The sequence below is a fragment of the Lemur catta genome, chromosome 5 (genome assembly GCF_020740605.2).
Source record: "Lemur catta isolate mLemCat1 chromosome 5, mLemCat1.pri, whole genome shotgun sequence".
Lineage (NCBI taxonomy): Eukaryota > Metazoa > Chordata > Mammalia > Primates > Lemuridae > Lemur > Lemur catta.
Window position 1 is genome coordinate 37,014,846 of NC_059132.1, and position 23,526 is coordinate 37,038,371.

Sequence of the window (23,526 nt, forward strand, 5' to 3'; positions counted from 1 at the left end):
TCCCATTTTGTGGGCTGTCTTTTCACGTTTTTTTTTTTTAGATGTGGGGTCTCACTATGTTGCCCAGGTGGGCCTCAAACTCCTGAGTTCAAGTGATCCTCCCCCCTCAGCCTTCTGAGTACATGCACCATGGCGTCTGGCTGTACTTTCCTGATGGTGTCCTTTCATGCACAAAAGTTTTTAATTTTGATGAAGTCTAATTTATCTATCTTTTCCTTTGGTCACTTGGGCTTTAGTTGTGACATGTAAGTGCTTGATTTGAACCACTTACATAGCTGTGTGATACTGGGAAAGTCACTCACAATACCCCTGCCTCAGTTCCCCTATCCGTAAAGTGGAGATGATAATAATGGTGCATACCCCATGCGTGGGTGGGAGGGTTAAATGAGATAGAGCGGGAAAGTACCCAGATTTCTGGCATGTGGTTAGGTTCGAGTTGCCATCATCATCATCACTGTCATCATCCAGGTCTCCATAGTGTGAAACACATGCTTGTGAATTAAATGACTTGCGTCTGGGGAGTGGAGCTTCTGTTTGTCTCTGCAGCCCCTGTGGTCCCGAGGACTCCGCCAGCTCCCCTGGCCCCAGCCAGTCAGTGCATCCCTCGCCCAGCCACAAGGATTCGTCCAAGGACTATCACATGACTGAGGTCTGGCCAATGAGAAATGACCAGACTCAGTTCCAGGACGCCGCTCCCACTGCTGCCCGGGACGCTGAGGTGCCGGGTGCAGCGCTGGCGCCCCCGCCGCCCTCCCTTCGCCCCAGCAGGGGCGTCCGCCTGAGAATGGAGCCCGTGAAGGGCGGGTGGACCCCAGAGAGGGCAGGGAGAAATAAGTGCAAGTGACATAATTTGACTTCTGTGTTAAACTTCACCTGAAGGCAGATCTGTGCCTTTCAATAAATTATGTGAGCAAAATGATAATAAAATAAAATAATTAAAAATTAAAAAAATCCTATCCAGATCACATTCGGTTTTCTGTGACATGCACTGAAAAGATCCTAAACAATAGTTATTCCAAGCCTGTGTGACATACAAATTTACAAATATTTCTACTTGCATTTTTGTTCCTATTTATTTTTACTTTCTTGGAGGCAGGGTCTTGCTCTGTCGCCCAGGCTGGAGTGCAGTGGTGTGATCATAGCTCACTGCAGCCCTGAATTCCTGGCCTCAAGCCATCCTTCTGCCTTGGCCACCCACAGTGTTGGGATTATAGGTATGAGCCACTGTGTCCAACCTCTAATTGTGTTTTTAACAGAACTTACACTGCGTGTGTAAAATTCAGTGCAGTCGGTGCCGAAATCACGAGATACTTGGCCTTTGACTAGGTTGTGCATAGGAATGCCCGGTGAGCCCTCCTGGGAACTTGGCTGCCTGCTTCCCTACTCATCTTCCACAAGGTCTGAGTGGCAGACAAGCTGTCTTGTGCCGACACTGCCACCTGTGGCCAAGAAGTGTCTGACTCAGTGTCTTTCCCACAAGTATCTTCACTATGTCCCAGGAGAAAATTATTGTCACCTGTCTCCTTGTACCCTTTTCATTTACAGTAATCTCAGCTCAATTCAGGCAATTTGGTAGATTGTGATTTGCTTTGGGAGCTCACTTGATCTTCCCCCAACCCCACCTCTGTCCTACCTGTTTCATTTTCAGAGACATCTTGAACCTTCTCCTGGGGCAGGCACCCGAGGCTTTAAGGTCTGGCCTGCTGTTTTCCTTTTCAAACAAGTATATTACAATGGTTCCTTTCCTCTCCTTAAATAATATTCATAGATAATAGTACCTACTTGCAACCCATAGTTTAAACAAATCAACATAATGCCCTCGTTGTCATATGGAAGTGAAACAATAAGGAAAATCATTTGTAATAAAATAATATGTATTTCCTTATAGAAGTGGTTGGGCAGGACTACCCTGGAAGAGGAGATAAAGTTGTTAAATGATTATGCCCATGTAATAATGAGTATGTTTGGATTTAAGAGAAATAAGACACTCTAATGTACACTTTGAAATAAAGGGCTAAAAATGCACATTTATACATAATGCATAATTTCACCATGAATACAACAGCTGCAAACACAGACAGACACAGGTGCGGTTCACTGATAACTGGGGACTGCAAGTGATTTTCTGAAGGGTGAGCCACTCCTGGGAAAGCCCTGGGAAATGGACAGCACAGCCACCCTTGATTTTCACAGGTTCCATTCCTGCTAAGGTCATGCATACTAAGAACCTTGCCACTCTGTTCACATGAACAGTTGAGTGAGATTCTGGACACCGGTCATCGCAAGCAGAGGTGCTGGACATTGCAGATGTCTGGCGTCCCAGGATCTAGGCTGCAAAATGGGGGTAGCTCCGCCCACCAACTGCTGGGAGTTGCAAACACCCCATAAATGTCCACAAGCCCCTGGGGTGATACAACTCCCTTTGAGAAACTCTAGTTTAGAAAGAGCCTGACAGCTCCAGGGCCAGGGTGGACTCCGTGTAGCCATGGGCAAACTAACTACTCAGCTCACAGAGCCTCGGTTTCCTCCTCTGTAAAGTGGTGCTCTTTGATGTTAGTTAAGACGGTGTGTTGACACATGACAGGCACTCAAGGGGCAGGCATTCTCTCCTTCTCTCTCCTGCGGTCCTCCATCAGGCCGTGCAGCCCCTACCCTTCCTTTCACTCCAGGAAGCTGGGCATCGGGCTCACCCAGCCCTGACTGCTTTCAGAAGCTTCTGTGGGTTGGCCTCAAATTACCTCTGAGCTCTCTCACCCTCCTAAGGCAAGTGTCATCCAGGAAACTGAGCTGACCTGTAACCATTTCTAGCTGTCTCTGATTCCTTCACTCAAACATTGCTTGATCAGCTGCTGGATGCCCCCAAAGCTCAGTGAGCACGTGAAAGGAAGGCAGACTGGGGCTCAAAGGCAAGGTCCATCACAAGCCTGTGCTGTTTAAAGGCAGCAGAGAGGGATTCCTGAGGACTAGGGACTGAGCAGGCCCTGAGAGTGGGGAGAATTTGGACAGGGACTTCTGAGAAGGGCATTCTGGACAGCGGAAAGATTGGGATCCACATCTGAGAGGCGGGGACATCAGAGGGGATCAGAAAATCACTCTGTTTGCCACCAGCCACGTTCAGGGTACATCCACTCTGATCTGCACCACCACAACAACGCCTCGAGCGCTGCCCCTCTGACACCTTCTGCCAAGAGAAAACATCCCCCAAATTCACCGTTGACCTCGCTTGTCCATGGTGCCCACTGCCCTCCGGCACTCAGGTCCTTGGTGGCCTGGACCTGCTGATTGTTCTGGCTGCCACCCTATCACTTCCTGCCGTCCCCTCTAGTTCACTCATCTCTTCATCCAACTAACATTTACTGAGCACTGTGTGCCAGACCCTGCTCGAGAGGCCATGCTCAGAGTAGTGAATCCGAGCAGAGAAATCCCTGATCTCATGACCCTGAGATTCCGGTGAGGAGACAGAAGATACAGCGACACAAAAGCATGAGAGTACAGGTGGAGTTGAGAGCAGATACGAAAAATATGGCAGGATCAGGGGGCAGAACATGAGAAAAGAGTTTTTAAAATACATACTTTAAAATTTAAGTGTTAGTCAGATACTATTTTGTCCTTCCTGGCTTAAAGAATCTAGACTTTGTTGCTGTGACAGTTTGGTGCCTAAGGCTGAATCCTGATGGGATTTGGCTGATCGTGGCAGTCTCACTCCCCTTTGCCAGTGATTGGTCCAGGGATGGACGTGTGACTCTATTTTGGCCAATAGGATTTAAGGGAAAGAGCGCCAGAGGCTAGTGAGAGTGGCTTTCCTAGAAAGGGACATGAATAGAGAAAGCTTTCTGCTCTCCTTACTTTTTGCTCGACCTACGACCAGGATGTGATGTTGGGAGCTATGGCAGCCACCTTGTAATTATGAGGGGTGATAGCACAGCATGAAAGAGTGGCAGAGTGCAAAATTAGAAAAACCTATGTCCTTAGTAACATCATTGAACCCCTGAACAAGCCCAGGGTCCTTACCCTGGGACTTCTTATTCAGTCAACACTGATGTTTTAGACAAAACTTCCTAAGCAGGTGACAAATAGCTTTCAGTGAACAGATGGTCCCCAACTTACGATGGTTTGACCTAGATTTTCTGACTTTACCATGATGCAAAAGCGATGTGCATTCAGTAGAAACCATACTTTGAGTACCCATATAGCCATTCTATCTTCCATTTTCAGTACAGTATTCCACAAATTACATGAGATATTCAATACTTTATTGTAAAATAGGCTTTGTGTTAGGCGATTTTGCCCAGCTGTAGCTAATGTAAGTGTTCTGAGCATGTTTAAGGTAGGCTAGTCTAAGGTATGATGTTCAGTAGGTCAGGTGTATTAAATGCTTTTTCCACTTCCTTATATTTTCAACTTGCATGGGTTTATCATAAGTTGAGGAGCGTCGGTACTGACTTATGACTTCCCTCAGCCTTCAAGGCAGGCAGCTACATGGGGCCAAGTGGCTGGAGTCCCCAGGCTGGTAGCCTCTGATCTCAGCCTTCTGTTTCCCACAGGTGCCAAGGCATGCTGCCATCTCTCTGCACGGCATGCAGGGATGGGGTGAAGTCTGGGAAGCACTGCTTGAGGCCCCAGCATTGACAGTATCCCTGTCCTCCATGATTTCCCTCCACATCAGTCATCTGGAATTCCTCCTGCTCCCCAACAGCCTAGACCCTGTTTAGCTCTGTGTTTTTTGCTCTGCTGTCCTCTTAGTCTACATGCCCTATCTGCTCATCTCCTTCTGGCAAACTCCTACTTACCCCTCAAAGCCCAGTTGGAGACCAAACACTGACTATTCTGTGGAAGTCCTCAGAGCCTCCAAGCTTCTGCTCCAGTCTCTTTGTGCCACACATTCTCATTAGCTGGTGGCCTTTCCTGCCGTAGACCGGGCCCTCCCCAAAGCCAAGGACTGGCTTTCATTGATCTCTGTGGTCCCTGCTCCTCGTGCAAGGCCTTGAGGGCTCAGACTAGGGGCTATTTTTGTGGTTTAGCTAAATGTGAAGGTGAGCGAGTGAACGAATGAAGGAGGAGCAAATCTCCTCAGCTGCCCGACTGAGGCCAGAGGCCAGGATGGCCTCTCCTCTGAGCAGGGCACAGCCCACAGGTGGTGCTGGCACGATGGCTGTTCCAGTGGTTGAGGTGACTCTGCAAAGCAGGCGGGCGGCTGCTGCGGTGGGCGGGTGGAGGCCTGCCCGCCACCTCTGGCTCCCTCCGGTCTCGCTTCTCCCCTGCCTCGGGTGCCTTCAGGGGCCAGTCCCGCCGCGTCCCACCCCAGCCCTCTGCCAGCTGAGTTATCTGCTCTGCTGTCTCCTTCCCTCACAGATGCTTGGGGGCTGGGGTGTGACTCAGATGGTGGCTCTGCTGCTCTGGGGAAAATTAATTAGCCTGGGTCCTGCAAATCACTTTGAAGACAGAAAAAAAAAAAAAGAAACAAGAAGGAAGAAAAAGAAAGGAAAGAAAATACAGCCAGGAGCCTCTTATCTGAATGCTTGTTACCTTGGGGCTTACCTGTCTGCTGTGCTAGCGCAGGGTATGCACCCGTCATTCCATTCCATACCTGTTTTTCTAGAAAGTCCAACATCTGAAAGCCCAGCGCCCTGTGAGCAGCGCAAGGTGCAGGGAGAGGTGCCCGTGTGCAGCTTCAGCACCGACTGGGCCTCCAAGCCTGGGGCCCTCGCCTGGCATCCAGCCTCAGCGCCTCAGTATCTCCACAGGATGTGGGTGGGGACCCTGCTGGCATGGGACAGGTGCTTGACAAACAGAGCCCCTGCCTGCCCTCGCTGTCTTGGGATGGAGCGGACAGTCCGCACAGCCCCGGCTGGGGCTGGGCCTGTTGTCTGGGCCGGGCTCCCCAGCTGCCTCTGCAGGGACCACCCAGCCAGCCTACCTGCGACAGGGCAGGCTCCAGCCAGAACCGCAGGAACAGCTGACAGCCCTGGGCAGCGAGGATGCCAGCTCCCGCCCGCGGTCGGGCCGTGCAGACAGCACGGGGACCCTTGGAACACCCCCGGGCTAGAATCATCTTCTTGAAATGTCCTGGAGTGTCCCCCCTGCCCTTTCCCAGAGTGGAAACTGAGGCTCAGAGAGGCCCGGCCTCTGGCTAACCGATCTGCAGCTGGGCTTCCTGACTTCAAACCCCAGCTGGGCTGGAGGAGGAGGTGGCTGACAGGCAGGCAGGTGAGGTTTGGCAGAGGAGAGGTCTGGGAGCTTTTATATGGCTTCAAACGTTTGGCATGGGGAGCTCGAGGTGGGCGACGCTTCCTTCGGGGCCCTCCCCCTCTCAGGCCTTGGTGCACCTGCCAGGCAACAGGTGGGCTCGTTTATGGCTCCAGGTGAACAACCGCGGCACCCCACTGAGGACTGCAGGGAGGCAGGCTGGGCTGTAGGCTGCAGATGAAAGGCCAGAGGTGCCCCCCCATCTCCACCGCTCCCCACCTGGGCGCCGGCTCTGGACCAGCTCTATCACCTGGAGCTCTGGGACCCGAAACCTCATGGGAAAGCAGACTGCGTCTCTCTTCCTCCACCTCCTGGGCCCTCTGCCCTAGAAGATGTAGTCCCAGCGCCGGGCTTGCAAAGGGCGCTGCCGGGGTCCTTTGCCAGCATGGCTGGGGTGGTGGGCTTGCTCTAGAGCAGGGCCCTCACCTCTCTGAGCCTCAGTTTTCTCTTCTGTGAAGTGGAGAAATGCCCCTGCCAACAGGGTTGCTGAGGAGAATAAGTGAAATAGAGAAACAGCAGAGTGGAGTCGGGGTCCTACCTTCGGGGGCTCCCAGGCATCGGTTCCCAGCAGACACGGGCCCGCCCTGTGCAAGGCACCTGGGGTAAACGGGGAGGGGCTTGGGGACTCCATCTCCTGAGGGGACACAAGGCAGCTGCTTGTTCCTTGCCTGAAAAACAGTTACAGGCACCTACGCGGTGACAGGCCTGAGTCCGAGCTGGTCTCTGCCTTCATAGGCGGGGGGAACCTGCGGCCGCGAGGCCACGTGCGGCTTCCTGGGTCTGTAAGTGCCGCTTTTTCACTAAATCTAAACTTTACAGAAGTGCAGCAGAGAAAGATGAAGCTTTTCTCCCCTCCTTTGGTGGCTAAAGAAGAACAGTCTTGAGATCAGAAGGCTGCGGGTTCCCCACCCCTTTGGGAGATTAAAACGTGCTGCTGTGGTGGGGCGGGACCGACAGCGAGCAGCGTTCAGCAGGCACTTACCGGATGCCGGGCCCCGTTTTCAGCACTTCGTGTTTGACTCATCTAATGCTCTCAACCGACAACGGGCTGGTACTTGACGGCCACTCTCAATGTGAGCACTGACACATAGAGAGGTTGGGTCACGGCCTGGGGACAGGGCTCGCAGCTGGAAAGGGGCAGTCCAGGGACTTGAACCCAGGCCGACTGGCTCTAGAGCCCCTACTTTTAACCTCAGCATCAGGCTGCCTTTCAGAGAAGGCTGAGGATTTCTCAACTACAAAGAAGCATAGCTGCAATGCCATGAAGGGGAATGCAAGAGGAACCTGGGAGAGCCCCACCGCTCTTCCTAGACCACTGCTCTCTCCTGCTCACACACCTTCAGTGGCTCCCTGGTACCTATAGGAGCAGGCTAGGGCCCTGAGTCACCTGACCCCTCCATCCTCCTCTGGCCTCACCCTCCATCCCTGGCGGCTCCTCTTGGCCCCCTTGGCTCCGTGACACTGCTGTCTCGCCCACGGTCTGTGCTCCCTTTTCCCGGGCTCAGCTCCTGCGGCCAGTCACAGTCTCCCAGCTCCGAGGCCACCTCTGCTCCCAGGTTGGGGTTCGGCAGAACGGTAACCCCATCTCCTTTCAGCCGGGCGCGTTCCTGGTCCTGCCAGCCAGACACAAGTGCTCCAGGAGGTTCTAAGAGGTGCTGGGTTTCCAAACTGGGATTGTTTTGTTACATGTTTGTTTTTTCTTGTTAAACTCTTTACTATACAGTAAATATATATGCATGGCAGAAAATCTGGAAAATAGGAAAACAAAAGGCAAACAAAGTCCTCTAACCCTGCACCTTCCCCGAGAGACAGCTGCTGTGAATGGATGGCATCTGGCCAGCAGGGATTTTCTTTTGTTTTTCTTTTTTCTTCTCCTAATAATGCATCATTTTCCAAGTATTTATTGAAATTTCTGCAGGCAATGGGAAGTCTGTCTTTTCCTTTCCTATTTCAAGGCTTATTCCCCAGGTGACCAGTAAGTCCTCCTTGCGCCCGCCCCACATTCCTCTCGCAGGATTCACCGGCAGCCGTGCCCTCTAACGGAAGCCCCTGACAAGCTGCCATTCCGGGTCTCAGTGGTGGTCAGGAAGAGGGTCTTCACTGGCATCTGGTCAGAGAAGCCCATGAAATGAGGACCGGGGGGTCACTAAGTGACCCCACAACCTGGACGGCCTGCTCCCTGGGGGCAGGCACCTCTGTCGGCCCTGTCCCTTCCTGGATCTCCACGGCTCCAGCAGCGTGTGCTGAGAGAAGGCATGAGTGCACGGTGCAGGGGGAGGAGGCCTTGCCTGCGCCCTGGGCCTGGGAATCAGAGGCTAGGCTGAGGCGGTGGGGTGAGGGTGGGGCGCGCTGGGGCCAGGACAGGCTGCAGGGCTTCCTGGTGGGGTCAGGAGGCCCTGCCCAGCTCCCCGCCCAGCCAGGGCTGAGGAAGTGGAGGCCGCCCTGTAGGCATGCTGGTGGCAGCCTTGCCATAAAGCCATTTATCACCTGCAGCAATTCTCGGAATGTGGAGACAGGCCAGTGTCACAGGGTGCAGGGAGAGGGAGGCTGAGGGCCGCCCGCTTGCCTTCCCCAAGAAGCAGAAACCCCTGGCACCTGGGAACGTGTGAGCCTCACCTAAAGACTTGGACTCACGGCGCACTGGGTAGCTTTTGCTTTTACGGGTGCTCACCCCGCGGGCCGGCACCGTGCCAGGCACTGTGCAGCCCTCACGACGCATAGGTGCTGGTGCAGTCCCTGAAGTCACAGTGCTGGCGAACGGCAGTCGGGCTAGGCGTGCGCAGTGACGCCGTGTGCTCTCCTCAGAACCCAGGCCGGCCCGGCCAAGCCGCCTGCCCAGGGCTCTTCTCAGAGCAAGAGCCAAAGTCCTCACAGCGGGGCACAGCGCCGACCGAGCCAGGGCCTCTCTGGGCTGTCTCCTGCTATTCTCCCTGCTCATCTGCTCCAGCTGCCGGCTCATGCCTGTCCCAGGGCCTTTGCACTTGCTCTTCCTTCTGCCCAGGACAATCCTTCCCCATAGAGCTGCTGGCTCTGTTCCTTGCTTCCAGACCTGTGCTCAGAAATCACCTCCTCCAAGAGGCCTTCTCCGACCTCCCTTGTGTGAGAGACACACCTACCCTCTCCCCCGTCGCCCTGGACCTCTACCGGCCAATGCAGCAGCCACCAGCTACGCGTGGCTCCTGGATACTTGAACTGCAGCTAGGCAGAGTCCAGATGCGCCGTAAGTATAAAATACACACTGATTTCAAAGGCACAGAATGAAAAACAAGTAAAATAACAAGAATTATTTACATTGACCACATGTTGACATGGTAACATTTGGAACTAGTGTATTAAATTACCCATATTGTTAACATTAATTTCATCTATTTCTTCTTGTGTTTGTCCACGCGCCTATGAAAAAGTCTAGAATTACCGAGTGGCTCACACACGGGGCTGCCGTCACCTGCTCTGTCTCTCTTCCCAGCACGTGCCCGTCCTCCACATGACAAGTTACAAGTATATCTATCTGCTCGTCACCCACCCCAGGACAGCACCAGCCCCCCAGGGCAGGGGTCCGTGCCTGTCGTGTGCCCTGTTGTACTCCGCACAAAGAGGGGTAGCTGTTGAATGGGTGAAGTGCCTGCTCTGTGTCCAGCATTATTTGAGGCTTTGCTCTTGAGCATTTGGCCTTGAAGTGAGGTGTGGGGCATTGGGTCCGCAGCAGGGTGGCCAGAGCACTACCAGGAGGTAAGATTGGCTTCGGGTCCAAACACTGTCTCTGCTACCGGGGGGCAGGAGCCTCAGTTTTCTCACCTGTCCTATGCGGATCTTGCCCTCTGCCCAGAGGTTCAGGTGCAGGTCCTCCACGAGGCTGTCCTGTGGGCCCCAGTGGGTGGGCGGGGCTGGGGGACAGCCATCCTTGCTGACTTGCCCCTGAGCTGCACAACAGGCTGGAATGAACCGTCCCCTAGAGAGAGGCCACCATCTCCAACGTGGCCCCATGGGAGGCAGTGGGAGTAGAAGAGCCAGGCTCAGCTCTGGCAGGAAGTCTCCGTGCCGCTGGGGTGGGAGCAGGGATCAGAGAGGCCTGGGGATGTACAGGTGGACATGACATGGTCCATGTCCTTGAGGAGGGTCTCAGTTAATTCCAGTGACGTGACGTAGTTGGTGGGAGGGCTCTGACAGGGGCTGTTAGATTCCAGGGGCGAGAGTGGCCTCTGCCAGGTTGATCAAAGGATTGACTCCCAGAGGAGGTGACATTTCCCTGGGTAGGTGGGCTGAAGGGGGGCCTGCAGGGAGGGGCTTCCCAGTGGGCAGGAGAGCTGGGGCCCAGGGCTGCGGTGGAAGCTGGCAGGATGGCCTGTCATGGCCTGGCTGCCCTCCGTGCTCTTGGCCTGCTCTACCCTCTATGAGGATGGTGGGTGTGGCGGCCACTGTGCCAGGTCTTCTGAGAATGCAGCCAGCCAGCCATGGCCATGACAGGGACAGAGGACCCAGGTATCCCTGCAGAAGGGGCGCTGAAAAGTCCACCAGCCACCAATTCACCTGTGGCCCCTGGAGGGACCAGCCAGCTGTGGCGCCTGCCGGCACGAGGTACTCGGTGCTCGGTGCTCGGTGCTCCAGAGCAGCTCGTGCCCCGAGAAACATTTTCCTCAGGCGAGTTTGCCCTCCTGTGACCCTGCCCCTCCCCCAGGCCCAGGCTTTGTCCTCAGGGACACGGATGGAGAGCAGCGCTGTAGGGACACAGACAGTGATGGGTCACCCGTGAGTTCTCCAGCTGTCTCCAGTGACTCCCTGCCTGTCGCTGCCCTTCTGTCATGCTGGGTGAAGAAGGACCAGACGGGGGTGCCCCCAAACTTGCCCATGACCTTGGACATGTCCCCCCATGCTCACTGCCTCAGTTTCCCCCTCTGGGAGGTGGCTATGGCTCACAGGGCATCCCTCACAGGCAGCTGGGAGGCTCTGCAAGCAGCGCCTGGGCGGCCCCGGTGGCGGTGGCTGGGTGGCCCCCTCTCTCCCGGGAAGCTGGGTTCTGAGCGTGGGCTGCCAGGCGGGCGGGCGACAGGCAGGCCTGGCCCATTACGAGGATTAAGGGGCAGCCGGCTTTGTAATTACCGCCCCCACCCATACCCGGCAGTGGGGCGGGGGTCGGCCAGGGAGCCAGGAGCTATTTAACACCTGCACGTAATTACCAAATGATCTGCCTCCTGGAAACTATTTTTATCTTAATCTCTTATTTGGTTCCAAATAAATTGGGAGAGGGATGGGGAGGGCCTGGGAGGTGGGCAGCGGGGATGCTGGGGCACCAGGAGGTCATACCCCTCGTGGTCACCATCAGGACGCCTGGCACTGGAGTTTGCCTGCCATCGGGAGGGCATGTCCAGCCGTCCTGGGGCCTGCAGGTCGCCTGGGAAAGGTGGGGGCCCCGTTGAAGGCAACGGAGGCCTTGCTGCTGGGAGGGGGCGGTGTGGAAGGAGGAGGGGGTATACAGTTGGTGTGACATGGTGGCTGGCCAGGACTGGTGTGTGACTGGATTTAGAGGGGGATGTGTCTGAGCAGGTGGGTACGCATCTGGGTGTACCTGAGTAAGTGTGTTTGCCAGGACAGTGCATGCGTGTGCGTGTCTGCGCGTGTGTTGGAGGAGGGCTGGGCTGGTCTTCAGTGGTGGCCGCCTGTGTTCTGTGCGTGGCCTGGGTGGGGTGCTGTGTGGTGTGACGGCGTGTGTCCACAGGTGGTTGGTCTCCTGGGTCGGGGCGTGTGGGAGTGCTCAGCTGTGAGTGTGGGTTCACGGGGACAGGCACGGGGAGAAGTGAAGAGGCTGCAGGGGGTGGAGCGGGGGTGGGCGTGTATGCCCATGGGTGCCTAGGACCGTGGGGGGAGCTGAGGCAGTGGCAGCGAGCAGGGAGAGCGTGTGCAGGGGTGAGTGTGTGCAAGCTACTCGTGTCTGGCTGCGTGGGGGTGAGAGTATGTGTGCTTGGTCTGAGCCTGGAATGGGGTGTGTGTGTGTGATGAGTGGGTGGGGGGGTGTTTGGATGGCTTGTGGTTCTGTGGATTCTGCTGTGAGAGGCCAAGTGGCCGAGTGGCTGTGGGACTGCATGGATGAGTGTGGGGTGGGCCAACCAGTGGGGTGCCCGTGAGTGTTTACCAAGCGGCTCTCTTAAGAAAGTCAAGTTCTCGTTTGCAGGATTTGCCACTTCCTATGGTGTAAATACTCCACTGTGGTTTACTTCAAGCCACCAACGTTCTGTGAGGCTCCTGAACATGCAGAGCTGGGAAAAGATGTGCGTAGCTGGCTCCGTGAGCAAGCGTCAGCACCCCACCCTGGGGGCAGGGGTGTAGTGGGTGAGGCTGCATGGGAGCATGGGGAGTGGGTCCCGTGTGCTTAGGGGTGCGTGTGCATGGGGCCAGGTGGTGTGGGGGAGCGCACAGGTGTGACTGAGGGTATTTGCAGTGGGGGGTGTGAGAGAGGGGGTATGGGTACTAGGGCTGGACACAGCACTTTTGTTCTCTGCCACGTCCACTCTCCACTGAAATGTTTAACAAGGGGCTCTCCAACCCTTGACCCCACCCTGACCCTCTGCTTCCTGTCCCTATATGATGAGGGTGAGAGCCTGCCTATGCCCCTGCTCTGTGCCAGGTCCTGAGTTGGGCGCTGAGGACTCAGAAATGGGCCAGAGAGGTACCAGCCTGGCAGGAGAGAGCACTCGTAGGGGGGACCTCACTTTGCACACACAGAGGACTGGCCTGGAACTCAGGCAGTGGCCTGAGGCCAGCTGCTTAGAGGGTTTTTCCAAAAGCTTGGTCTCTCTAGCTTGCTGAGCCTCAGTTTCCCCAATGGGAGTAAGAGGGGGTGGAGCCTGGTCACCTATGATGCATCTGAGTCCTGCAGGGGTGGAGAGGCTGCTAGAGCTTTGCTCTCCTAAGCCCGGCACCAGGGCCTGGGGACTGTCTGGAGCTGAGAGAGGAATTCTGTGGGAAGCAGGTGGATTTGGAAACAGCCCCACCTTGGGGTCTGGCATATTTGGGGTCCCATTCTGTCTGCAAGACTTTGAGAAAGTCGCTCCACCTTCCCGAGGCCTGGCTCGCAGCCCTGTGGGATGGGTGGGATGCTGACGCGCACCTTGAAGGACCATCAGGGCGATCAGACGAGATGCCTGTGGGCAGCGACCCCGCAGGGCCCCATCTGCCTGCATGGTCACCCCCATCCTGCCCTGCTCTGGGCCAGGGTACGCTAGGCCTGGTTCCCAAGGTCCGGACTCAGGACGCTGAGAGCTGGGTGTCCAGGTTGGGAACATCAGTGCTTTCTAAAACTAGTGTCAGATCAACTAAGAAAGGCCCGCTCCAGAGCCTGGAGGGCTGGGGTGGGATGTGGTCATGACATGCTCCCCTGGGACCCCAAGAGAAGCAGGATGGGGGGCCCGACCTGAGCTGCTTCACGAGCCCAGAGGCCCTTGCTTGGAGGGGAGGCCAGGTCTTCTGAGGCAGGACTGAGCTACTCCTTCCTCCTCGCCTTTCGCAAATGGCCTGTGCATCAGGGACTGGAAAGCCAGACCTTGGGGGCATTCCTGGACTCTTGTCTGAACTGTGATAAATTCCAGGGACCCCAAATGCCTCTGCTGTCCCTGGTCAGAGTAGGGACTAGTGGATTTTTGGTCCAGGCCAGTCTCATAGTGGGCACAGCGATGCCCCAGCCAAGCCCAGGGCCATGTCCCCAGTTCCAGAATGTGCAGTTGGAATGGCAGTGGGCAGAGTTCCCACGTTGGTCCCTGATCTGAGGAATGAAGACTATTAGGGGAGAATAGCCCAATGGAAGCTCCTAGAACTGTTTCTTCCTGCCACGCTGGCAAACCCAAAGCCACACCGTGTTACGGAGCTGTGGTGTGGGGCAAGTTCACAACCTAAGGCCAAGGATGTGGGATGGTGACTCCCACCACGGCCCCCCTCAACTCACATATTTGGTCTGTTCAGGAGATACATGGGCTTGAAGTGGCAGAGAATTGTTGTCAACTTAAGGAGGCGGTGGCTCCAATTGCGGCTGCCACCCATTTTTGGTTGGTTTTTAACTGAGAGCAAATCAGTGTGGCCCTTGCTTTCCTTCCTGTGCCCGCTAGCGAGAGCCCTGGAAGCAGCCGGCTGCCCTGGGAGGGGAAAGCAGCGCCCTTGTCCCTCCTTCCCCAGGGCCTGAGTCAACTCACCAGTGCTCCCTCGGCATCGGGAGCTCCCGGCCAGCCCACAGGATGTCACGCTGGGCCACTTCATTGGCGATGTTGTGCTGACTGGACCTGGGAAACAGGACAGCTTGATCAGACACACGGTGTGAGGAGGTTAGAAATTATCCCCAGGACAATTCAGGAGCCTGCCACCTTGGTGAAACTGGTAGGTGCCCAATAAAGGGAGGACACGTCTGGGTCTCCTTTCCCAGGTGAAGGACACCTGGCCGTAGCTTCCTACTCCTGCCACTAAGAAAGGAGAGTCCGGCCAAGCAGGCCCCTTTGGACTGTGAAGGCCATGTTGAAAGTGTGTCTGTGACCCGTGGTGCTGCCAGTTTTGGACATGACCCCAAGTGAGAAAACTCTGCAACCGGTCCCGGGTGCTATCCAAATAGCACTGCCCCTTGGGCCATATGACCCAGCAGATTCAGCAGTGCCTGAAGTGCCGGTGGCAGACAGGGTGGCTCTCTGGAGCCCTTGGGGGCGGGTGAATTGCAGAGCACACCCTCACGGCACTGGGGCTGGGCTGCACCATCATCTGCAGAGAATTGTTTTTCTTTGGAGGAAGAGCTGTGGCTTGCTACTGGTAGAGCTGGGAGAGGCTGGATGACTGTGGGCCACAAAGTCACCACACCACCTGTGTTGCCCGTCACGGCCCGAGCGCCGCTTGGCTCACCAGGCCACAGAGCCGGGTGCACTCAGCAGTCTTCCACCCTTGGGAGGAAATGGCACATAGGAGACCGGACTGCAACAGGCGCTGCGGGCACACGTGAGTAGTGTCAACAAGCAGCTCGGGGCCCGATGTCACCTGCTTCTCTTCAACTCGCACCTATAGTTTTGTGAAAAAATTTCTATGACCACTTCGTGGAGGATGAAAAAATTCATCCCGGCTTACCGATAAGTCTGGATGATGCGTCCGCACCGCGCAGGGGCAGTGGCTCCTCTCTCCCGCTCAGCGGTGGCCCTTCCCCTGGCCTATGGCCTCGCGGAGCTCTCGGTCTGCCGTCGGTGACATTCAGCGTGGCCGGGGACGCTCGCTCCGTGGGCAGCGAGGCAGCACCGGGCTCGTGCTCACGGGGTCCCCCGGCCTTCTCACTTCCCTCCCCTGAAGCAGCTGGCCTGGTGGAACCGAGGAAGGGTCTCCTAGAGACTCCTGAGGGTGCCCACAATCGGCGCGGCTGAGGGAACGTCCCCCAGACTGTGGCGAAGGGAATGAGGTGCCGTGTCTCCCACAGCCGGGAGGCACAGAGCTGGGAACGGGGGGCTGGGAGTGGGCAGATCTCCTCACCACCCCGGCGCCCCTAGCACGGCCTGGAGATTTTAGTTCTAAAGAGAGAAACGCCCCCACCGGGAGACACGAGACTAGTTCTGATCTGGAAGTTGAAACTGCCACCTGGCCTCTCATACCACTGAACCAACAGGCGAATAAAAGTGTTTTCTGCTGGTGATCACAGAAAGTGCAGGCAGAGGGGAGGTGGATGGGACTCAGGGGTTCTCTGGGGCATCTCTTGGTACCCCGATGTCCTGTGGTTACTGAAAATGACAGCACCTCAGTGTAGGCTGACATAGCTCATGAATGACATAGGCCCTTCAGGAATGCAGCCACCAGGCTAGGAACCAAGCTCAGACAAGGGCATAAGGAAGTTATAAATTCAGCTCAGGCCACATGACTAGTTGCAGAAATGAAGACTGTAAAATTTGCACATATTTTTTGTTGCTTTCATTTGACTGTACTTGTACAGATTAATCCATCATCTTTCTCTGTCCCTATCCCCGTACTGTGGAAATAGAAGGTAGAGGAAGAGCGGTAAACCTGTATCTGATATTCAAGTTGCAGACATCAAAGGGGGCCTGTGCGTCAGCTAGCAGAGATGCCATGACACATAAGACACGCATCTCCTCTTGGCGGATTTGGTTGCGGGGTAGTTGCGTTAGGTTAGACATAAGTGTGGTGTTATGGTCTTTACTCAGAAGTGTAGTATGGGTGGGCAGGATGCCGACTGGACAAGGCATGGCTATGCTGAATTATCTGCTGTTCAGCTTGGACACTACAAAGGCTGCGAGCAGTGGTTTCCTGGACCCCTTCCCCATTTGGTCCAGGGAAGTGTCCTCCAATGAGCAGTATCTTTTTGAGGTTGGGAGGCAGACGGACATGGCTCGGACGTGACAGGGCAGATGTGGTGGCTTCCACTGACCTCTGTATAAACTGCTTCTTCGTGGTCCCCTCTTAGGAGGCAGACCCCACAGATTCTCGGATTCCTCTGCTTTTCTTATATGGAAATGTATATATTAGCTGAGGTGTAATAAGTGTCTCATGCTATGATCTGAATGTTTGAGTCCCCCTGAAATTCACACGTTGAATTCCTCACCTCCAAGGTGTGGCATTAGGAGGTGGGGCCTTTGGGAGGCGATTGGGTCCTGAGAGCAGAGCCCTCACGAATGGGGTTAGTGCTTCATAAAAGAGGCCCCAGAGAGCTCCCTTGCCCCTTCTGCCATGAGAGAAGCCCCCACTAGACACCAAATCTGCTAGCTCCTTGATCTAGACCTCCACACTATGAGAAATAAATTTCTGTTGTTTATAAGCCACCAAATCTACGGCATTTTGTTATAGCAGCCCAAATGGACCACGACTCATGTATAGGCTGCTGAAGGAATAGGCTATCTCTGCACGGGTGGGGATCCCGACCCGACCCTGGGGATTTTTTTTTTTTTTTTTGAGACAGAGTCTTGCTTTGCTGCCCGGGCTAGAATGAGTGCCGTGGCGTCAGCCTCGCTCACAGCAACCTCAGACTCCTCGACTTAAGCAATCCTACTGCCTCAGCCTCCCGAGTAGCTGGGACTACACGCATGTGCCACTATGCCCGGCTAATTTTTTCTATATAGATTTTTAGTTGGCCATATAATTTCTTTCCATTTTTAGTAGAGACGGTGTCTCGCTCTTGCTCAGGCTGGTCTCGAACTCCTGACCTCGAGCGATCCACCCACCTCGGCCTCCCAGAGTGCTAGGATTACAGGTGTGACACACCACGCCCGGCAGATTTTTTTTTTTTTTTTTAAGCATGGTCTCACTCTGTCTCCTAGACTAGAGTGCAGTGGTGTCATCATAGCTCACTGCAACCTCAAACTCCTGGGCTCAAGTGATCCTCCTGCCTCAGCCTCCCAAGTAGCTGGGACTACAGGCTTGTACCGCCATGCCTGGATAATTTTTCTATATTTAGTAGAGATGAGGTCTCACTTGTGCTCAGGCTGGTCTTGAACTCCTGCCCTCAAGGAATCCTCCCACCTTGGCCTCCCAGAGTGCTGGGATTACAGGCTTGAGCCATCGAGCCTCCCTGGGCTGTTGCTAAATGGCAGAGTCCAGGTCCTCACTCCAAGAATATTAAATAGGCCAAGGTATCTCTGGGCCAAGAAATCTGCATTTTTAACCAGCCACATCCATCTAGGCAATTGCGAAGGCCGAGAAGCCAGGCTGGAATGCTGTGTTAGAAGACTCAGACTCTATCTCCAACTGCCCATTCTGTGGTCAATACACTGAATTGAAGAAAGACTGAGCCAGGGGAGAGTTATGAGGGTTCTGAGGACTCTTTAAAGATAATAATAAAAATAAAATAAACCAAATCAGCATTTTGTAGTTCCAAAAATCCTAAATAATTTAAAGCAGTATTTGTCAAAAGTGGTGCACATAGCCTTGGAGGTCATTGGGATGATTTTACGTGGCACAAGAAAAAAGGTATTTTCGATTTTAGTTGCTGTAGCATATCAAAACCATCACAATTTGGGGGACATTCTTGCTAATGGTTAGGTTGAATTAGGCAGTGAGTTTACAGCAAAGGGATGAATGCAGGTCACTGTATAAGTGATAGCAGAGGTGGACAGTAAGCATTGTGCACCCCGTCACATGAGGCCTGTCCGCGGTGTTCTTGCCAACAATACGCAACCTCATTCTGATCATGAGGAAACATCAGCCAGATCCAAGCCGAGGGACGCTCTACAAAATGACCGACCGTGCTCTTCCAAAACGTAAACCCAACGTAAGTGTCCAGTCAAGGCTGAGGAATGGTCCTAAATTGGCAGAGACTAAGGAGGCTCCACAAGTAAAGGCAATATGGGATTCTGGATCGGACTCGGGACCAGGAAAAGGACATTAGTGGGAAAATTGGCAAAATTCAATTAAGGTCTTCAGATTTGTTAATGGATAAAAAACCAATTTCCTGGTTTTGATAATTATATTTTATTGCACAAGATACTAACACAAGGGAAGGTGGGTGAAGACTATACAGGAAATCTTTGCAAGTCTGAAATTATTCTAAAATAACACATTTAAGGAGAAGAGATCAATGGTATCTGACTGAATTTAAAAAAGGAAAAAACCAGTAGGGTTGATGTCGTGAGGGCAGAGTTTTGCAGGCTGTGTAGAGGCGTCTGTCACTGGAGAGACTCTGCTCCAAATGTCTAGAGTTTGAATGATTCTTTAAAAATCGAAGCACTCAGAAGTTCTAAGGATTCTAAACATTATCCTTTCCCTTCCAAATCATAATATTCCCAGGTTCCAAAAATTTTAAGTGGTCCAAAAGATTCGACTATTGCCAAGTTGTCAAACTGCCAAAGATTATACAATGCTAAAACAAGGCAGCAATTTTCAAACTTTAGGATCTCCTGAGTCATTGGGTCATATCATTAGGATTGTTCAGGATGCAGATTCATGAACTTTGCCCCCAGAGGTTTGGCTTTCGTAGGTCTAGGATAGGGCCTGGGCATCTGCATTGGGAACACCCCATCCGTGAGGCTGCTGTCAGTATCCAGAGGCCCCTCCAAAACCTTTGCTCTGGGGGTCCCAAGCTGCCCTCCAGGTCAGCCCAGTAGCAGGGCCTGGCCTGACCAGAGAGGGGTCCGTAAGGAGCAGAGGACGGGACATTTTCTGGTGGAGGTGGGACGGCAGCCCAGCAGACCTTACCCGTCCCAGGCTTGGGCCCGGCTGTACCGGGGAGACGGGGAGTAGGGGTGGGTGGGATGGGGTCTCTGGGGACTCAGGGTTCGTGGGCCTTTCATCCCCCTTTACCCTTGAGCCCTGCTCATCTGCTGTCCAGGAAGCCAGGCCACTCCTGGGGCTGGAGTGTGTGGGGAAGGCGGCCTGGCTGGGCCTGTGGGAGGGCCCTGTCTCTTGGGGTTGAGGAAGGCATACTTCCTGCCACGGGGGGGGGGGGGGGGGGGGGGAGGCAGCCAGGGAGGGGCACAGGCCGCGGGCGGTGCAGGGGCCGGGCTTGCGGCCACAGGCTGTGGTGGAGATACAAAGTGCCGCCCAGCCACCATCTCCAGCACGGTGGTGACTCGCGGGGGAATCCCTCAGTAGCCGGGGGTGGGGAGAAACCAGTTCCCAGGAGACAGCTTCGTGCCGTGTGGCATGGCATCTTGGGCTGGGGTGGGCCTCATTTGTTCCCTCCTAAGACTCTTGAACACAGAGGCCTGCAGCCCAGGCCCTCCACCCCAAATAACAGCGCCAGGCACGATTCTCAACGGCTTACCTGCGCTTAGTTATGGGATCCTCACAACAGCCCCGTGAGCTAGAGATGGGCAAGGCAGGCCCAGAGCAGCCAGGATTCAAACCTGTGCAATTGGGCCCTGAAATCCACAAGCCTGGCCAACTTGCTGCGCTGCCCGCTCCCTAGCCTGCACAAACCCAGGTCTCATGAGTAGACGGACGTCATGGATCAAGGGATCAGACCCCAACCCTGGGCTGGAATCTGCTGCCCACACCTCAAGCAGGTTGCCTTCTACCCTCGTTTGCACCTTGCCACCCCCACTACGCCTCAGGCAGCCTATTCAATCCTACATGGCTCTGACAGTGAAGATGCGCTTTCTTGCCGGGAGCTGGAGTCTGCCTCCCAGTGATTTCCCTGTGGTCTGGCTTTCCAGGCTGGGGTCTCTGGCGCATCTCCTCTCTTCCAAACATGCTCTCGGATGTCCCTGCTTCTCCTCCAGGGTAGAACCCAGTTCTTTCCCAGGGACTCTGCACAGTATAGAACAGATTTGAACAATCACCTCCTTTATGTGGGTGCAGATCTTGATTAATATGCCCAAGATAGGCATTTCCTTCTTTAGAGGCGCTATCCCATTGTTGATGCTGATCAGTTCTTAAGTAGGCTTTAAAATACTTTTCACTTGATTTAACTATGACTTCCACACTTTGAGCGTTTTACTTTTGCCTCTTTTCAGCTCCATCATGCTCAAGGGAGTCAGGAGTGCATCTTTGGGGGCCCCGACTCTAGTGCCCTCACCACAGCAACAACCAAGGCCAACGGCACACACCACACACTCGCCACTTCACACAAAACTGCCTTCCCCACTGGGATCTCATGAACACCTGGCAACCGCCACATCAGCAAACTGAGGCCCACAGACATGGAGGGACTTGCCCAAGGTCACACAGCCAGAGAGGAGCAGAGTTGATGAGAATGCCAGCTCACACTTTTACATTCTCTGCTGTGTGCCAGGCATTGGGCTGGGTCTCTCTCACAACAACCCACCGAGGTAGGTACTGCTTTACCCTCTTTGCAGAGGTGAGGAAACCGAGGTACAGCATGCTTTCAGAGCCTGTCTGTTCCCTCAGCTGCACAACCAGTGCGTGGCAGGCTTTTGGGTCTACACTCCTTGCTACCGAGCTGCTCTGCCTGCTGAGGCTGTGTGGCCTGAGAGCTGGCTTCCACACGGTGCTGGCCGGGCCGGTCGCCTTTCAGGCTCTGTTTCCTCACCGTGGCTTGGGGACACCAGCAGCTTCCCCACAGGGCTCTGTGCACACAGCACTCGGCTGACCTCCCTCCCCGCATAGAGCAAGCACTCAGGGAATCGGAGTTTACAATGAAAGAAAAGAAAGAAAATACTTACAAAGCCTTTTCAGATGCCAGATGGAGTTAGACCCCCTCTTGGGTTCACTCCAGCTCCTCCATTTGTTTCTTCAACGAGGATTTTTCAAGCACCTGCTGATGTCCCTCATGGCCCATGACGCTTCCCGCCTCATCCCCTTCACTGTCCCGTGGGTCACTGCCCTCCGGCCGTTGGCATTGCCTGGCACACTCAGGGCCCCAGGCATTTGCACTGGCTGTTTCCTCTCCCAGAAATTTCTTTCCCCTGCTGTCGTCCCCTGGGCTCACTGCCTCATTTCCAAAGACCCTTAGTTTGTTGGTGAGATCTTCTCTGACCACCATGTCTAAAATTTGAATACCCTGTCCCACGCAGCACGTCCCACCCCCTTTCCCAGCTTCATCATTCCTCTGCAGCCTTTACCGTGCTCCCAAAGCCCGCATGCCTTGCTCGCTTCTGTGGCCATCACTATCCGACTGTGAGCTCCACCAGGACGGCACTGTGGTCTGACACATTCAGTGCTGCAGGCTCAGCACCTAGCAAGTGCCGAGCACCTAGAAGGTTCTCAAGGAAGAGTTATGAAATGAAGGCATGCTCTGCGGATGTGTGGGAAGCAGTTTCTTCCTCAGGAGCTGACATCTTCCTTTGTTCATTTGCTGATGCTTCGTGGACATCCTTCCACGCCGAATCTCACAGCCCTGCCCCATTCCTTTCAGCGGCTGTGCGGTGGTGTCCCAAGGTCTGGACGGCTCCTGGTTTTAGAAGCTGGCCCCTCTTTATGGACATTTGGACTGTTTCTGATTTTTGCTATCCCAAGCCACGCCCCCCGCGCTGGTGGCCACCATCCAGGAAGTGGAGAAGCTCCCGGCTGAAGCCAGCTCAGCTCCTCGGCAGAGCTGCAGTGGACCCTGGGTGCCCGGCGGGCTGGGCGGGACGCTGGAGCTGGAGGAGAGGCAGAGCTTACGCGTTTGCCATTCATACATTGAGACTTAATTCATAAAAACATCTAATTGTGGGGTGCCAGTATTTAATTGTAATTTTGGTAATGACCTGCAACTGCATACAAATTACAGGGTAATCAACTCAACCGTGCTGACAGCTGCTATAAATGCCATTTCATCTAACGTGGAGCTCCCGAGCCAGTGTCTCTGGGGCTCAGGCAAGGGCAGGGTGCAGGGGATGTTTTCCATTTGGCTTTTTATGTCAAGACAAGGTGAGAGGCACGTGTAAATGTCAGCTGCCACACATTTTTGCCTACCCTTCGTCTCGGCCCATGAAGTGTGGCCTCCTCATAGGCCCCAGGCAGAACTGCAGCAAGAGGGACTTAGGCTAAGCCCAGATGGAATCTAGAAGGGTTTGGGAGGTAGAAGAGAAAGGCGCCTCCCGGGGTTGGCTTGGGGCAGGGTGGGGAGCTCTGAGACAGGGGCATGGCTGAGTTGACTTTCCCTGGACCCTTCGGGGGTGGACCAAATCAGAGGTCAGAAACTGGTGGTCCCTGATACGTTTTGACCTTCACAGTGCTCTAAAATATACATCTGAAAACCTTGGGCAGGACACATGCTCGCTTTTGCACCACACTCCCCACTGCTCTCTGTCCTCGTGCCCACAGCCCACCACTTCCTCCACTTTCACTGTCACCTTTCCTAGCTGGGTCCCGTCGGCATGAATTGCTGGCGCCTTTCCAGAGGAGGGGTCTGTGGTCAGAGGAATGTGGGCTTTGAGCTGGACACTCAAGGGCGATGTCTGTACTCTGTCCCTTGCCAGCTGAGCTGCTGTTGGCAAGGAAGGAACCTCTCTGTGCCTGTGTGTGTGGGGGCGTGTGTGAGAGAGAGAGGTTACACACAACACGCCGGGCCGGCACGCAGCGGGCACCGGCACACCCTGCAGCTGGCGAGGCAGTGGGAGCAGCGTGTGCTGGTGCACAGCACGCAGGCCCTGTCCTAGCCCAGGCGCCGGAGCCTCCTGCATGTGCATCGCTGCTCCCCCTCTTGAGGTCACAGTGTCTCTACCTGTGACACAGGGATGGTGATACAGAGTGCCCCCTACTCCTGAGGGCCATATAATGAGGTCATGAGCATGAAGGGTTGAACAGTGCCGGGCACATGGAGGCAATCAATAAACACTAGCTGTCTGCCAGCACCGATACGTGCAATGTTGGCTTTTTTCATACTAATCCTTCGAAATCCGGTGCGTCTGTGCCACTCAGAGCACGTCTCCACGAGTGCCCGCC

The 23,526-nt window shown here is 54.7% G+C and overlaps 1 protein-coding gene and 1 long non-coding RNA gene across 5 annotated transcripts; one reads left to right on the forward strand and one right to left on the reverse strand.

The window, feature by feature from the left end:
* Positions 1-7,073: 7,073 nt before the first annotated feature.
* Positions 7,074-15,793, reverse strand: LOC123638145. Of its 4 annotated transcripts, none has more exons than XR_006735196.1 (4): positions 15,334-15,793; positions 14,424-14,510; positions 7,663-7,859; positions 7,074-7,326 (listed from the first exon to the last, which is right to left on the reverse strand). XR_006735196.1 is itself a non-coding variant. In XM_045551539.1 (3 exons), exons 2-3 carry the CDS (start codon positions 14,485-14,487, stop codon positions 10,420-10,422), a joined length of 606 nt encoding a protein of 201 aa, XP_045407495.1. In that variant the 5' UTR covers positions 14,488-14,510; positions 15,334-15,793; the 3' UTR covers positions 9,521-10,419. The 4 variants fall into 4 exon arrangements, 2 of the variants coding, with proteins under 2 accessions (XP_045407495.1, XP_045407496.1); XR_006735195.1 differs by having other exon boundaries at positions 7,663-11,635; XM_045551539.1 differs by lacking the exons at positions 7,074-7,326; positions 7,663-7,859 and adding an exon at positions 9,521-10,961.
* Positions 15,794-20,650: 4,857 nt separating this feature from the next.
* Positions 20,651-23,437, forward strand: LOC123638146. Its single transcript, XR_006735197.1, has 2 exons — positions 20,651-20,966; positions 21,672-23,437. It is a non-coding gene; the product is annotated as an uncharacterized LOC123638146 (long non-coding RNA).
* Positions 23,438-23,526: the final 89 nt, after the last annotated feature.

What these genes read in the sequence shown, in the direction of transcription:
- LOC123638145 (XM_045551539.1), bottom strand. Translation starts at nt 14,487, where the DNA reads ATGAAGTGGCCCAGCGTGACATCCTGTGGGCTGGCCGGGAGCTCCCGA. An exon ending in CCGATGCCGAGGGAGCACTG is followed by an intron (nt 10,962 to 14,423) that starts GTGAGTTGACTC and finishes GTGTCCCTACAG; the next exon opens with CGCTGCTCTCCATCCGTGTC.